General features: G+C 42.8%; 1 protein-coding gene across 1 annotated transcript in view; it reads right to left on the bottom strand.

Annotated features, from left to right (window-relative positions):
* Nucleotides 1–17,525, bottom strand: part of LOC126426710 (alpha-mannosidase 2) — an 813,563-nt gene that overhangs the window by 252,131 nt on the left and 543,907 nt on the right. Inside the window, exons 5-6 of the mRNA XM_050088631.1 lie at nucleotides 12,137–12,423; nucleotides 2,278–2,553 (exon numbers count right to left, since the gene is read on the bottom strand). Of these exons, the coding sequence (XP_049944588.1) occupies nucleotides 2,278–2,553; nucleotides 12,137–12,423 (563 nt within the window). The remainder of the gene's footprint in view (nucleotides 1–2,277; nucleotides 2,554–12,136; nucleotides 12,424–17,525) is intronic.

Below are 17,525 nucleotides of genomic sequence, written 5' to 3'. Positions count from 1 at the left end.
ATCTTTATTTATTGCTGAGTCTGGAATTGTTTTAAAATAAGCGAGCCGGTGTGGCCGAGTAGTTCTAGGCGCCTCAGTCTTGAACTGCACAGCTGCTACGGTCGCTGGTTCGAATCATGCCTCGGGCACGGATGTGCGTGATGTCCTTAGCTTAGTCACGTTTAAGTAGTTGCGAGTCTAGCGGACTGATGACCTCAGATGTTAAGTCCCATAGTGCTCAGAGCCATTTGAACACACACCCATGCCCAAGGGAGGACTCGAAAACCTCCGACGGGGGGAGCCGCGCGAACCGTGGCATCAACCGACCACGGCATAACAGCCCAGATAATTGTAATACACATTCTAAACAAGGTATGTCATCCAGCCACTTGTGGCCAGTCCAGCGGTCGGGTACAAAACTTTTTTTTTTTTAAGTTTGTGGTAAGATCCCATGGGACCAAACTGCTGAAGTCATCGTTCCCCAAGCTTACGCACTACTTAATCTAACTTAAACTAACTTACGCTAAGGACAACACACACACCCAGCCGGCCGCGGTGGCCGAGCGGTTCTAGGTGCTTCAGTCCGGAACCGCGCTGCTGCTACGGTCGCAGGTTCGAGTCCTGTCTCGGGCATGCATGTGTGTGATGTCCTTAGGTTAGTTAGGTTTGAGTAGTTCTAAGTTCTGGGGGACTGATGACCTCGGAAGTTAAGTCCTATAGTGCTCGGAGCCATTTGAACCATTTTAAAATGAATGTGTGTAATTGCGACAGGGAACCAATAGTAACTGATTACAGCGCCGTCCACAATCGTATCCTGCCTTCCTTGGCTACCACGTTCCCACGGCATTCGCGCCTTGCAACCGTCGATGCTATCACGCATGGAACAAGTTATGACGTCCACGGCGGGCCTAGCGAACAGGACACATGCTGAACCGGGATCACTGAGATTCTAATTATTTCTGCAGAACATACACTACTGGCCATTAAAATTGAAACAGCACGAAGATGACGTGCTACAGACGCGAAATTTAACCGGCAGGAAGAAGATGCTGTGATATGCAAATGATTAGCTTTTCAGAGCATTCTCACAAGGTTGGCGCCGGTGGCGACACCTACAACGTGCTGACACGAGGAAAGTTTCCAACCGAATCCTCATACACAAACAGGAGTTGACCGGGGTTGCCTGGTGAAACGTTGTTGCGATGCCTCGTGTAAGGAGGAGAAATGCGTACCATCACGTTTTGGACTTTGATAAAGGTCGGATTGTAGCCTATCGCGATTACGGTTTATCGTATCGCGACACTGCTGGTCGCGTTGGTCGAGATCCAATGACTGTTAGCAGAATGTGGAATCGGTGGGTTCAGGAGGGTAATACGGAACGCCGTGCTGGATCCCAACGGCCTCGTTTCACTAGCAGTCGAGATGACAGGCATCTTATCCGCACGGCTGTAGCGGATCGTACTCGACGACGAACCTGGGTGCACGAATGGCAAAACGTCATTTTTTCGGATGAGTCCAGGTTCTGTTTACAGCATCACGATGGTCGGATCCGTGTTTGGCGACATCGCGGTGAACGCACATTTGAAGCGTATCTTCGTGATCGCCATACTGGCCTGTAACCCGGCGTGATGGTATGGGGTGCCATCGGTTACACGTCTCGGTCACCTCTTGTTCGCAGTGACGGCACTTTGAACAGTGGACGTTACATTTCAGATGTGTTACGACCCGTGGCTCTACCCTTCATTCGATCCCTGCGAAACCCTACATTTCAGCAGGATAATGCACGACCGCATGTTGCAGGTCGCATATGGGCCTTTCTGGATACAGAAAATGTTCGACTGCTGCCCTTGCCAGCACATTCTCCAGATCTCTCACCAATTGAAAACGTCTGCTCAACGGTGGCCGAGCAACTGGCTCGTCACAATACGCCAGTCACTACTCTTGGTGAACTGTGGTATCGTGTTGAAGCTGCACAGGCAGCTGTACCTGTACACGCCATCTGAGCTCTGTTTGACTCAATGCCCAGGCGTATCAAGGCCGTTATTACGGCCACAGGTGGTTGTCCTGGGTACTGATTTCTCAGGCTCTATGCACCCAAATTGCGTGAAAATGTAATGACATGTCAGTTCTAGTATAATATATTTGTCCAATGAATACCCGTTTATTACGTGCATTTCTACTTGGTGTAGCTATTTTCATGGGTGGTAGCGTACTAATGCACATGTGCTGTGAATACGAGCGTCCTGTCTCTAGTCGTTTTTCTGGTAAAGACGTTGCAACAGCTGCGAGTGTACGCACCTCGGCGTGGTAGCGGTCGCGGTGCGCGTTGATGTAGGCGATGAGCTGCGAGTACCCGGCGTACTGCTGCTGCCACTCGACGTCGCGGTCGTAGCGGAAGTCGTCGCCCAGCGGGATGAGCGCCAGGTTGGCGGGCGACAGCGACGCCGTGCGGCCGTACTGCTCCAGCAGCAGCTCCGCCTTCTGGCGCACGTTCGACCGGTCGATGGGCACCGCCCGCACCGAGTACTCCGTGTACTCGCCCGGGATCTTGCGGAAGTCGAAGTTGAGGCACACCTGTCGTGCAGGGCAATGGCTAAACAGTGCGCGTCTGCTGCCTCGTACAAACACTGGAGCAACTTACAGCTGCTTCCACACAAACAACGAGCACTGCAAAATAAATATCCTAGATTGTACACGGCTCTGAGTGAGCATCATAAAGTGTGCAAGTCGTGCCATCATAATTAATGGCGTAAACGCATACAATTGAAAGTACACGATACTAGAAGCAAAAAAGTCTCGGTAAACATAGGGTCGAAATTCCATACCTTAAGAGCTGCGAGCAATTTCTCATCCTCCATACTGTGAAGCGATCCTCTTCTACTGCGAGCTCTTTGCTTTCCACTCTTGCAGAAGTAATACTATGGACAAAACTAGAAAACATGTCCAGTACACATTTGTTCTCAAATGTGTACCTTAACAGACTATGTTTACTAAGACTTTTTCCCTTCTAATGTGGTGTACTTCGAACTGCGTGCCTTTACGCCATTAAATATGATACGCGCTCCCCCCCCCCCTCTTTTCTCTCTCTCTCTCTCTCTCTCTCTCTCTCTCTCTCTCTATATATATATATATATATATATATATATATATATATATATATATATATATATATATATATATAAACGAAAAAACTACAAAAAACGAAACTTGTCTAGCTTGAAGGGGGAAACCAGATGGCGCTGTGGTTGGCCCACTAGATGGCGCTACCATAGATCAAACGGATATCAACTTGCGTTTCTTTAAATAGGAACCCCCATATTTTATTACACATTCGTGTAGTACGTAAAGAAATATGAATGTTTTAGTTGGACCACTTTTTTCGCTTTGTGACAGATGGCGCTGTAATAGTCACAAACATTTGGCTCACAATTTTAGACGAGCAGTTGGTAACAGGTAGGTTTTTTAACTTAAAATACACAACGTAGGTACGTTTGAACATTTTATTTCGTTTGTTCCAATGTGATACATGTACCTTTGTGAACTTATCATTTCTGAGAACGCATGTTGTTACAGCGTGATTACCTGTAAATACCATATTAATGCAATAAATGCTCAAAATGATGTCCATTAACCTCAATGCATTTGGCAATACGTGTAACGACATTCCTCTCAACAGCGAGTAGTTCGCCTTCCGTAATGTTCGCACATGCATTGACAATGCCCTGACGCATGTTGTCAGGCGTTGTCGGTGGATCACGATAGCAAATATCCTTCAACTTTCCCCACAGAAAGATATCCGGGGACGTCAGATCCGGTGAAAGTGCGGGCCACGGTATGGTGCTTCGACGACCAATCCACCTGTCACGAAATATGCTATTCAATACCGCTTCAACAGCACGCGAGCTATGTGCCGGACATCCATCATGTTGGAAGTACATCGCCATTCTCTCATGCAGTGAAACATCGAGCAGTAACATCGGCACAACATTACGTAGGCAATCAGCATACATTGCGCCATTTAGATTGCCATCGATAAAATTGGGGCCAATTATCCTTCCTCCCATAATGCCGCACCATACATTAACCCGCCCAGGTCGCTGATGTTCCACTTGTCGCAGCCATCGTGGATTTTCCGTTGCCCAGTAGTACAGGTATTATGCCGGTTTACGTTATCGCTGTCGGTGAATAACGCTTCTTCGCTAAATAGAACGCGTGCAAAAAATCTGTCATCGTCTCGTAATTTCTCTTGTGCCCAGTGGCAGAACTGTACACGACGTTCGAAGTCGTCGGCATGCAATTCCTGGTGCATAGAAATATGGTACGGGTGCAATCGATGTTGATGTAGCATTCTCAACACAGACGTTTTTGAGATTCCCGATTCTCGAGCAATTTGTCTGCTACAGATGTGAGGATTAGCCGCGACAGCACCTAAAACACCTACTTGGGCATCATCATTTGTTGCAGGTCGTGGTTGACGTTTGACATGCGGCTGAACACTTCCCGTTTCCTTAAATATCGTAACTATCCGGCGAACGGTCGGGACAATTGGATGGTGTCGTCCAGGATACCGAGCAGCATACACAGCAAACGCACGTTGGGGATTTTGATCACAATAGCCATACATCAACACGATGTCGACCTTTCCCTCAGTTGGTAAACAGTCCATTTTAACACGGGTAATGTACCACGGAGCAAATACCGTCCGCACTGGCGGAATGTTACGTGATACCACGTACTTCTACGTTTGTGACTATTACAGCCGCCATCTATCACAAACCGAAAAAAGTGGTCCAACTAAAACATTCATATTTCTTTACGTACTACACGAGTATGTAATAAAAAATGGGGGTTCCTATTTAACAAAGACACAGTTGATATCCGTTTGACCTATGGCAGTGCCATCTAGCGGGCCAACCATAGCGCCATCTAGTTTCCCCCTTTAAGCTAGGCGAGTTTCGTTCTTTGTAGTTTTTTCGTTTGATGTTTATTTCCTGAGATATTTGGCTTGGTCACGATCAATGGGCCACCCTGCGTATATATATATATATATATATATATATATATATATATATATATATGTGTGTGTGTGTGTGTGTGTGTGTGTGTGTGTCCATGTGTCTCTCTTCGTTCAAACCTGTCCCAAAGAACACATACGATTTTGATCCTGTAGCCACTACGAACCAACACACAAAGCATTTCAAGGGCCACTGATCCCTTCAGCGAGTATAGACACATACTGGAACTTCTACGGACATCAGAGAGATGCCGCAAGTTCTGAGGCTAATGAGCAGGGGCGCTACATCAGTAGTGCGTGGTACAAGTTGCAAATTTGGGTCTGAAGGGGGCCGTGCTAGCATAGTCCATGTGGCTGTGGGCACGACTGTCTCCGGATCGCGTACTGGTCAGCGCATCTGCACAGTAAGCAGGAGATCCGCGTTCGAATCCCACTCCTGCTTAATTTTTCAGCTTGCTCCATTCATATAAATCAATGCCCACTGGCAGCTAATGTCTTTAATTCTGCTGCGCCTTGATTCATAATCGTGACAGGATCAAAATTATGGCTGTTCTTTCAGACATGTCCGAAAGAAGACACATCATATATTCTGTTCTCTACTTCGACCATCATCAGTTACTCTGCTCCACAAATAGCAAAACTCATCTACTACTTTTAGTGTCTCGTTTCCTAACCTAATCCCCTCAGCATCATGTGATTCGATTACATTTCATTATCCTCGTTTTGCTTTTGTTGATGTTCGTCTTATATCCTCCTTTCAAGACACTGTCCATTCCGTTCAACTGCTCTTCCAAATCCTTTGCTGTCTCTGACAGAATTACAATGTCATCGGCGAACCTCAAAGTTTTTGTTTCTTCTCCATGGATTTTAATACCTACTTAGAATTTTTCTTTTGTTTCCTTTACTGCTTGCTCAATATACAGATTGAATAACATCGGGGAGAGGCTACAACCCTGTCTCACTCCCTTCCCAACCACTGCTTCCCTTTCATACCCCTCGACTCCTATAACTGCCATCTGGTTTCTGTACAAATTGTAAATAGCCTTTCGTTCCCTGTATTTTACCCCTGCCACCTTCAGAATTTGAAAGAGAGTATTCCAGTCAACATTCTCAAAAGCCTTATCTAAGTTTAAAAATGCCATAAGCGTAGGTTTGCCTTTCCTTAACCTATCTTCGAAGATAAGTCGCACGGTCAGTATTGCCTCGCGTGTTCCTGTATTTGTCCAGAATCCAAATTGATCTTCTCCGAGGTAAGCTTCTACCAGTTTTGCCATTCTTCTCTAAGGAATTCGTGCTAGGATTTTCAAATCTTGACTTATTTAACTGACAGTTTGGTAATATTCACACCTGTTAACACATGCTTTCCTTGGCATTGGAATTATTACAATTTCCTTGAAGTTTGAGGGTGTTTCGCCTGTCTGATATATGTTGCTCACCAGGAGGAAGTGCTTTGTCATGGTTGGCTCTCCCAAGGCTACCATTTGCGCTAATAAAGTGTTGTCTATTCCCAGGGCCTTGTTCCGACTTAGGTATTTCATTATTCTATCAAATTCTTCTCACACTATCTTCTCACACTATCATATCTCCCATCTATCTTCATCTACGTCCTCTTCCAGTTCTCTGAACATCATGTGACCACTGGTATGGAACTTTTAAGTGTTACAGGGTTTAGGTTAGCATCTCACTTTTGTAGATCAGAAATGGAGAAAGGAGGAGTTGCCACATTCATCAGGAACTGTCATAAATTTAAGAACATAGACATTCATAAATTTTGCCTAGAACAGCATATGGAAGCATGTGCAACAGAATTAGATTTTCACAAAAAATCTTTCATAATATTAAGTGTATATCGAGCACCTGCAGGTAACTTTAATCTGTTTGTAAACCACCTTGAAGCTGTACTGGCCCATTTAATAACCAAAAACAAAGAAATAGTGGTTGCTGGTGATTTCAATGTAGATTTCCTTAAAGACTCTCCGAATAAGAACTTATTTGAGTTAATAACACTATCATTCAACTTAATTCCCACAGTAAAGTTCCCCACTAGGATAGCCACTTGCTCACAAACAGCCATTGATAATATCTTTATAGAAAAGTCCAATGAACAAAATTATATTACAAAACCAATAGCCAATGGCCTCTCAGACCATGACATGCAGTTCCTTCTGTTAAATGTTAATACTGAACAGGATATAAAATCTGTTAAATCTGAGCTCAAGAGGGTAATCAGTAAGCCAAAAATTGATTATTTTAGGACACTCCTCAGAGACATTCACTGGACTGATGTTTACAGTGCTCATGGCATGAATGAAAAATATAACATTTTTGCTAATAAAGTGCTTACCTTATTTGAACACTGCTTTCCCCCAAAACTTACCAAGGTTAGAGGAAAATCTACAAAGAAGCCATGGATTACTCGAGGAATAAGGGTATCTTGTAAAACAAAAAGAAAACTGTATCTGTCAATCCGAAACATTTCCAATGTTGATGCTATAGCACATTATAAGAAATACTGCAAAATATTAAAGACTGTAATATGGATGTCAAAGCAAATATATTACAAGGAAAAGATAGTCATATCAGATAACAAAATAAAGACAATATGGGATATAGTGAAGGAGGAGACTGGTAGGACCAGACATGAAGAGGAACAAATAGCATTAAGAGTAAATGATACATTGGTGACAGATGTGTATAGTGTTGCAGAACTTTTTAACAAACATTTTATAACTGTTACTGAAAAGATGGGGTTGTCAGGTTCGGTAGATGCTGCTATGGATTACCTTAGACCAGACATTTCAAGTAATTTCCATAATATGAATTTGACCCTCACTACCCCAACAGAAATAATGTCCATCATAAAATCTTTAAAATCAAAAACATCTAGTGGGTATGATGAAATATCAACAAAGTTAATTAAAGAATGTGATTCTGAGCTAAGTAACATATTAAGCTATCTGTGTAACCAGTCGTTTATCAGTGGAATATTTCCTGAATGGCTGAAATATGCTGAAGTTAAGCCACTGTTTAAGAAGGGAGATAAAGAAATAGCATCAAATTTCTGTCCAATTTCACTGTTACCAGCATTCTCAAAAATTTTCGAAAAAGTAATGTACTGTCGTCTTTATAACCATCTTATCTCAAATAACATACTGTCAAAGTCACAGTTTGGATTTCTAAAAGGTTCTGATATTGAGAAGGCTATCTTCACTTACAGTGAAAATGTGCTTAATTCATTAGACAAAAAATTGCAGGCAACTGGTATATTTTGTGATCTATCAAAGGCATTTGACTGTGTAAATCACAATATCCTTTTAAGTAAACTAGAATATTATAGTGTAACAGGAAATGCTGCAAAATGGTTCAAATCTTATATCTCTGGCAGGAAACAAAGGGTGTTATTAGGAAAGAGCTTGATACATGTCTATCAGGCATCATCCAACTGGGAACTAATTACATGTGGGGTCCCACAAGGTTCCATTTTGGGGCCCTTACTTTTTCTTGTGTATATCAATGACCTTTCATCAGTAACATTACCAGATGCCAAGTTTGTTTTGTTTGCCGATGATACAAACATTGCAATAAATAGCAAATCAAGTGTAGTCTTAGAAAGATCAGCCAATAAAATATTTGTGGACATTAATCACTGGTTCCTAGCCAATTCTTTGTCACTAAACTTTGAAAAAACACACTACATGCAGTTCAGAACTTGTAAGGGGTGTCCCAAGAGTATATGTCTAACATATGATGACAAGAAGATAGAAGAAGTGGACAGTGTTAAATTCTTGGGATTACAGCTTGATAATAAATTCAATTGGGAGGAGCACACCACAGAACTGCTGAAGCGTCTTAACAAATCTCTGTTTGCAATGCGAATTTTGTCAGACGTAGGGGATATAAAAATGAAAAAGCTGGCATACTATTCTTACTTTCATTCCATAATGTCATATGGGATTATTTTTTGGGGTAATTCATCAAGCCAAGCTAAAGTTTTCCAGGCACAAAAACGTGCAGTAAGAATTATATGTGGTGTGAACTCAAGAACATCCTGCAGAAGCCTGTTTAGGGAACTAGGGATACTAACTACAGCTTCCCAGTATATTTATTCCTTAATGAAATTTGTCATTAAAAATATATCACTTTTTCAAACCAACAGCTCAATTCATGGAATCAATACTAGAAATAAGAATAATCTTCACAAGAATTTAAAGTCACTTAGTCTTGTACAAAAAGGTGTGCATTATTCAGGAACACACATTTTCAATAACTTGCCAGCAGCCATAAAAAGCTTAACAACCAATGAAATTCAGTTTAAGAGAAGCCTAAAGGATTTATTGGTGGCCAACTCCTTCTACTCCATTGATGAATTTCTTAGTAAAACCAACTGATTTGTATATAAGTACAACATAACTTCTGCACAATTTCAGTGCAGTAATGTGTTCACTGAAAATTTGTGTGTGTGTGTGTGTGTGTGTGTGTGTGTGTGTGTGTGTGTGTGTGTAAGTATAATCTAACTTCTGCACCATTTCAGTGCAGTAATGTGTTCATTGTAAATAAGTATTACAGTAGTTGTATTACATGTTTATTACCTTATAAATAAATAAAAAACGTTTTTTATTTTAAATTCAGTGCATTAGTATTTGTAAAATGACTCTTAGTGTTCATTAAAAATGACGATCATTCCACTTGGGACCTGTGGAATGGTACATTAGTTTATTTGTTTTAGTTGTAAATATTTGTTATGTATTGTTGTTTTTCTGACATGTTCCACATCCAGGAGGACCTCCTCACTACGGATCAATTGGAATGAAAGTAAATCTAATCTAATCTAATCTAATCTACAACATTGCCTTGAAGATCATTTCCTTTGTATAGGCTCTCTACATATTTCTTCCACCTTTCAGCTTCCCCTACTTTGTTTAGCACTAGCTTGCCATCTAAGCTCTGGATACTCATTCACCTGCTTTTCGTTTCTCCAAAGGCCTCCTTAATTTTCCTCTAAGCGGTATCCATTTTCCCCTAGTGATACATCGTTCCATATCCTACCATTTGTCCTCTAGCCATTTTGCACTTCCTATCAATCTCACCCTCTACATGTTTGTACTCTCTTTCGCCTGCATCATTTCCTGCATTTTTTATATTTTCTCTTTTCATTCAGTTTAATATTTATTGTGTTATCCAATGATTTCTACTAGCCTTGGTTTTCCATCTACCTGATCCCCTGCTGCCTTAACTATATCATTTCTCGAAGCTACCCATTCGTTTTCTACTGTATTCCTTTCCTCTGTTCTACTCAATCGTTGCCTAATGCTCCCTCTGAAACGCTGAACAACCTTTGGTCCTTTTAACTTATCTGGGTCCCATCGCCTTAATTCCCAACCAGTTTGCGAAATCTGTGTGTTGCCACAATACATTTAATCTGAAACTTTCCAGTGTCTCCAGGTCTCTTACATGTATACACCCTTCTTTCATGATTCTTAAACCAAGCTTTAGCGATGACTGAAATATGCTGTGCACAGAATTCTACCAAGCCGTTTCCTCTTTCATTTCTTTACCCCCATCCAAAATTCACTTAAAATTTTTCCTTCTCTTTGTTTTCTTATTATGGAATTGCAGCCCCTCATCACAGTTAAATTTTGGTCTCCCTTAACTACCTGAACGATTTCTCATCATACATTTCTTCAGTCACGTCATCTGTGGAGTTACTTGGAATATTAATTTGTACTGTTGTGTTGGGTGTGAACTTCGTGTCTATCTTGGCTACAATAATGCGTTCACTATGCTGTTCATAGCAGCTTACACACATTCATATCTTATTCACAATTAAACCTACTCCTGCATTACCCTGTTTGATTTTATATTTATAATCTTGAATTCGCCTGGCTGGAAGTCCTGTCCCTCGTGCCAGCGAATTTCAATGTTTCCCACTATATCTAAGTTCAACCGATCCACTACCCTTTCTAAGTTTTTCAACCTACAGACCGATAAAGAGATCAACATTGCACTGTCCGATCTGTAGAACGACACTTTTGTTTCTCCTGATCATGGCAGCCTATTCTAAAATAACAAATAATAACAACAATAATACGATAAAATGATAATTATGATAGATCCTGTACAAGATACTAGAGTATCAATAGTGGATGAAGGGGAGGACAAGCACTGATTTCGGTCCATATATGTCGATGTTATATGGGTTTCAATGCCAGCACATTACCCTGCTCCCCCCCCCCCCTCCTCAATCCAAGATAGCAGTTCATTCTGGGATCTGTGCCAATGTCATGAGGGTTTGATACAAAAATTGGACTATCAGTAACGTAGGTGCTATTCCCGTCATGTTAGATTTCTTAAATTTCATCTGTTTCCCACAAATTTAGGGATTCGGGATTGTGATGTTGTGACACACTGTGCATGTGTATGTAAAACCTCTGGTCTTGGAGTTCTAGTGTTGGATGATTCTAGGTATGAGCCTCTTCATGTGTATTTTATTAAAAAAAATTAATATTCGTAAGAAGTGAAGGTTGGTATACTTTCAACTTCCACTTTCAAGTATTTTTAGGGTCACCCCTAGCTACCATTTTGTATGTTTTTGAAATGGTGACCTTGAAAAGGAGTTCAAAGAGAAAATTTGATTCTGTAGCAACCTTCGTTTCTTAATTTTTAAGAAACTGAACATGACATTGCTCGGACCTGGAGCTTTCCATCATCAGAGTCCCAAAAGTAGGGCTCTGATTGGTGGAATGGGAGACGGGAGGATGACGGACTAACTGGTTCCTCTTTCACAGACATGCGCATTGTGTCACAACCCCACAATCCTGATTCCGAATTTTAGAATAGAAAACATGACGAGAATCGATACCACGCTCGTACTGGTCCAGTTATGCTATTGGACCTCGTGACGCTGACGTAGACGGATCAAAACTGTGCTCATACTCCCGTTGGTCCACTACTGGCGTCCACCACTGTGGTGGCAGGTGTCACGTAGACGGGTCAAAACTGTGCTCATACTCCCGTTGGTCCACTACTGGCGTCCACCACTGTGGTGGCAGGTGTCACGCAGACGGGTCAAAACTGTGCTCGTACTCCCCTTGGTCCACTACTGGCGTCCACCACTGTGGTGGGAGTGAGGCGAGATGCGGTTACCTGTGGGTGCGGGCCGCAGGAGTGCTTGATGGAGTAGATGTCGAAGGGCTGGTTGTGCACGAGCAGGTCGGCGCTGCCGTCGCGGTCCCAGTTCTGGCGCCAGAGGAAGTCGCCCATCTGGCGCTCAGCCAGCCACTGCTTCCAGGCGTAGTGGATGCGCTGGATGACGGCGCCGCCCAGCCCAGCCGCCTTCAGCAGGTAGGGGACAGTCGAGCCGTGCCCGAACGGGTCCACCGACCAGCCGGAGCGCGGCTCCACGCCCAGGTTGTTCTTCAGCCACTGGTGCCCTGCGCACACACACGGGGTCTCCACTCACACACTGGGCACACCTGCTGACCAGATGGGACAGAGAGTCCGTCCGGGTAGCACGCTGAACTTGGGATGCACCCAGCAACACAAACCTGGGACTTGCCTTGAACAGGGGTGACAATGTAAGATGTGTATATTTCTACTGTCAAACCACAATTTATGAAAGATGTTTATATATCTCCTGCTTACATGGCAGACGCTCTATCCATCTGAGCCACCGAGGACACAGATGAATAGTGCGACTGCAGGGACTTATCCCTTGCACGCTTCCCGTGAGACTCACATTCCCAACTGTCCACAATTCTACATATGTATTGTACCTTATAGACATTTGCCTACCCAGATCCCGGATTCGAGTCCCGGTCGGGGCACACATTTTGAGCTGTCCACATCGAGGTATAACAACAACACTTGTCGGCAGCTGAGGTTTTCAGTTACTCATCACTTATTCAACGGAAAAGTTGCACTGTCATCAACAGTAACCGTTCTTTCGAGAACAAGTTACTGTCTTCGTATATATAGTTAAAGGCTACCCAGCCATTGACATTCGTCTGTGCGAATGCGCACAGGTTGCCCCAACTCTTACGGGAATCGCCAAAGCGTGCGCGAGTAATGAGTGAGTGGGTAAATGTCCATAAGGTACAATACATATGTAGAATTGTGGACAGTTGGGAATGTGAGTCTCACGGGAAGCGTGCAAGGGATAAGTCCCTGCAGTCGCGCTATTCATCTGTGTCCTCGGTGGCTCATATGGATAGAGCATCTGCCATGTAAGCAGGAGATCCCGGGTTCGAGTCCCGGTCGGGGCACACATTTTCTGCTGTCCACATAGAGGTATAACAACAACACTTGTCGGCAGCTGAGGTTTTCAGTTAGTCATCACTTATGCATATTTCTATTGTCTATTGCCAAACCACAATTTATGAAAGATGTTTATATTTTATTAATAGGATTAAGTACTAATAATTAATATTTGTCATGTTGGAAATAATTGCGGTAGCAGGAAATGTCTGCACCAAAGTATTATGTAAGACGCGTAAATTTCTATTGTCTATTGTCAAACGGCAATTTATGAAAGATGTTTATATTTTATTAGTAGGATCAAGTAGGAATAATTAATATTTGTCATGTTGGAAATAATTGTGGTAGCAGGCAATGTCTGCACCAAAGTATTATGTAAGATGTGCATATTTCTATTGTCTATAGTCAAACCACAATTTATGAAAGATGTTTATATTTTATTAATAGGATTAAGTAGTAATAATTAATATTTGTCATGTTGGATATAATTGTGGTACCAGGGAATGTCTGCACCAAAGTATTATGTAAGACGTGTAAATTTCTATTGACTATTGTCAAACGGCAATTTATGAAAGATGTTTATATTTTATTAATAGGATTAAGTAGGAATAATTAATATTTGTCATGTTGGAAATAATTGTGGTAGCAGGGTATGTCTGCACCAGAGTACTGTTGGTATAATTTTAAAAAGGGCGGGAGAGACCGCGTACGGATACATTTTAAGAAAAGAGCGGGAAAGACCGCGCATTGATACATTTTCTAATGGTAGCAGGGACTGTCTGCACCAGAAAGCATTGTTGGCGGGAGAGACCGCACCTTAGCGTTCGTAGGAAGTCAGCAGTAAGCGAGATGTGAAGGGAGTCGGTAGCAGGTCTGAAGCGAGAGGTTGAGAGGAGCGGTGTGCCTGCCAGCCACCAGCTATGACTTACAAGAGATTATAAACGGATGTAAAGAGACATCAGCTGCCTATTATCATAAGAGAAACTAATATTATTGAATTATTTTGTTTGCGAAACTCAAGACTACTGAAGGTATGTTTGCGCAATGCTAGTTGTAAGATTATTGTAAAAAGTAAGTCCCACTTGAACGTTTGTAAAATCATTTCATTCAGAATGTAATTAACTTTTGCCAGCAATATTGCATTACTGATTATAATCCATCCCAAAAGCCATCAACGTACAACTTTGGAAAATTTTATTGCTGTGGAGAAAAAGTTTAACTATGAATTACGTAACTTCAGTCAAATTAATTAAAGAATAACTTCAGCTTTCCTATTAAAGAATAACGTCAGCTTTGGTAATAAATACAGCCACTTATTATGAGAGCCCACCAGCAGCTAATAGAGTATAGTAAAACAGAGTAAGTATATTCATGTCGCAGTTCGATGTAGCAGTCAGATGGTGATCCAGTGACAGTAAAAAAGGTGAGGAACAGTTTTGGGTTATTGCAGGTAACGACTGAGGGCCACGACGACGACAGATTCTATGTTTCGTCGAAATAATTAGAAAATCACTTTTAATAAGCAGCAAATAAATTTGTATGCGAAGATTGAGAAAGAGAATTTATTTCAGAGGGAAGATTTCATTTGTTATTATTAAGCAAGAGATAGAAATCCTAAGGGAAGGTTTCATAGGTTATTGTAGAAGGGAAGGTTGCGTAACAAAAGAGATATGGAGGAGACGGGAACGTTTCAACAACTTACCTCTTCCTCCACAATAAACTGACGGAAGAAAAAAATCAGACCACCTAGAGGGAGTTACGCGATAGAAACGAAAGTTGGTAGGCATCTTTCTGCAATCAGATTTCGCGCCAGTCGCGTAAGAGGCGCTAGCAACACTACGAGGATGCAACTCACGTTTGTTTTAACACGCTGTAACGGTCGTTCGCTTTTAGTTGCCTCTCAGATGGTTCAAATGGCTCTGACTACTATGGGACTTAACATCTCAGGTCATCAGTCCCCTTGAACTTAGAACTACTTAAACCTAACTAACCTAAGGACATCACACACATCCATGCCCGTGGCAGGATTCGAACCTGCGACCGTAGCAGTCGCGCGATTGGCGAGCAATCTGTACTCGGGTCCGGTTTTTCGTGCGATCAGCCACATAACGCTACAGTTGGCTAAACGAGATGTTTTGCAGAATCACGAAAGTTACAAGTGTGTGAGAATTCTGTTATGAATAAAAACTCTGTACTCCAGAGGAGGGAGACAAGGGGCCCCTGTTGGCGCCTTCCGTCCTTCAGTCACCTATGCTACTAATTTTCAGTTTTTCATAAGAACCATATACCAAGGACAATGAACAGTGAACGAGTAAAAATGAACGGCTCCCAGAAAAGAGCGATCGCCAGTGAACTAGTTCCCAAGGATGAACGAGTTTGCCCATCTCTACTACGTACGGAGTAAGGAACGAGCGGTAGGCTCCCACGCTGGGTAGCAAAGGCTTTCAGAGCCAGTGGGATGAGGTGCCGATGCAGAATTCGCTCGTGACGTCAGCAATGACATATGCATGAAAAGTACTTGTACAAAGTAATTGTTATTCATAAATACTTGCTAACGAAAGTTGCCTTTTCCCACGCAGACATTAGGAAGAGTCTACGGGTCTAAATGTTACCTTTTAGTAATTTTACAGTGCCACGAAACGTCGATCTTAATACGAGGGCAGTTCAATAAGTAATGCAACACTTTTTTTTCTGAAACAGGGGTTGTTTTATTCAGCATTGAAATACACCAGGTTATTCCCCAATCTTTTAGCTACACAACACTATTTTTCAACGTAATCTCCATTCAATGCTACGGCCTTACGCCACCTTGAAATGAAGGCCTGTATGCCTGCACGGTACCATTCCACTGGTCGATGTCGGAGCCAACGTCTTACTGCATCAATAACTTCTTCATCATCCGCGTAGTGCCTCCCACGGATTGCGTCCTCCATTGGGCCAAACATATGGAAATCCGACGGTGCGAGATCGGGGCTGTAGGGTGCATGAGGAAGAACAGTCCACTGAAGTTTTGTGAGCTCCTCTCGGGTGCGAAGACTTGTGTGAGGTCTTGCGTTGTCACGAAGAAGGAGAAGTTCATTCAGATTTTTGTGCCTACGAACACGCTGAAGTCGTTTCTTCAATTTCTGAAGAGTAGCACAATACACTTCAGAGTTGATCGTTTGACCACGGGGAAGGACATCGAACAGAATAACCCCTTCAGCGTCCCAGAAGACTGTAACCGTGACTTTACCGGCTGAGGGTATGGCTTTAAACTTTTTCTCGGTAGGGGAGTGGGTGTGGCGCCACTCCGTTGATTGCCATTTTGTTTCAGGTTCGAAGTGATGAACCCGTGTTTCATCGCCTGTAACAATCTTTGACAAGAAATTGTCACCCTCAGCCACATGACGAGCAAGCAATTCCGCACAGATGGTTCTCCTTTGCTCTTTACGGTGTTCGGTTAGACAACGAGGGACACAGCGGGAATATCCCAACTGGTGAACAATTGTGACAGCACTACCAACAGAGATGTCAAGTTGAGCACTGAGTTGTTTGATGGTGATCCGTCGATCATCTCGAACGAGTGTGTTCGCACGCTCCGCCATTGCAGGAGTCACAGCTGTGCACGGCCGGCCCGCACGCGGGAGATCAGACAGTCTTGCTTGACCTTGCGGCGATGATGACACACGCTTTGCCCAACGACTCACTGTGCTTTTGTCCACTGCCAGATCACCGTAGACATTCTGCAAAGCGCCTGTGAATATCTGAGATGCCCTGGTTTTCCGCCAAAAGAAACTCGATCACTGCCCGTTGTTTGCAACGCACATCCGTTACAGACGCCATTTTAACAGCTCCGTACAGCGCTGCCACCTGTCGGAAGTCAATGAAACTATACGAGACGAAGCGGGAATGTTTGAAAATATTCCACAAGAAATTTCCGGTTTTTTCAACCAAAACTGGCCGAGAAAAAAAATGTGTTGCATTACTTAATGAACTGCCTTCGTAAATATATGAATGAGTTTGCCATAATCAAGGATGTACGCTCTTATACGAATTACACCGATTTTACTCTCAAGTTAGAGGCTGGACTCCGTAATCGGCAGTGTCGATAGGATGCCTTCTGACCTAATCATGTGGTAGAGCATCTCTAAGCATCTAAGCAGCGTGAACGATTTCATTTTATGGTGCCTCTTGTATAAACGCGCCGTACTGCTACCCTCTGTAAAAACTTACTTGCACAAAAAAAACTTCTTCTCGTTTCATTACGTCAAACACAGAGAGTAGTATTGCACTTTCAGCG

The sequence above is a fragment of the Schistocerca serialis genome, chromosome 11, assembly GCF_023864345.2.
Source record: "Schistocerca serialis cubense isolate TAMUIC-IGC-003099 chromosome 11, iqSchSeri2.2, whole genome shotgun sequence".
Taxonomy (NCBI): domain Eukaryota; kingdom Metazoa; phylum Arthropoda; class Insecta; order Orthoptera; family Acrididae; genus Schistocerca; species Schistocerca serialis.
Note: the sequence above shows the minus strand (reverse complement) of the source record. Positions and strands in the feature narration are given on the sequence as shown.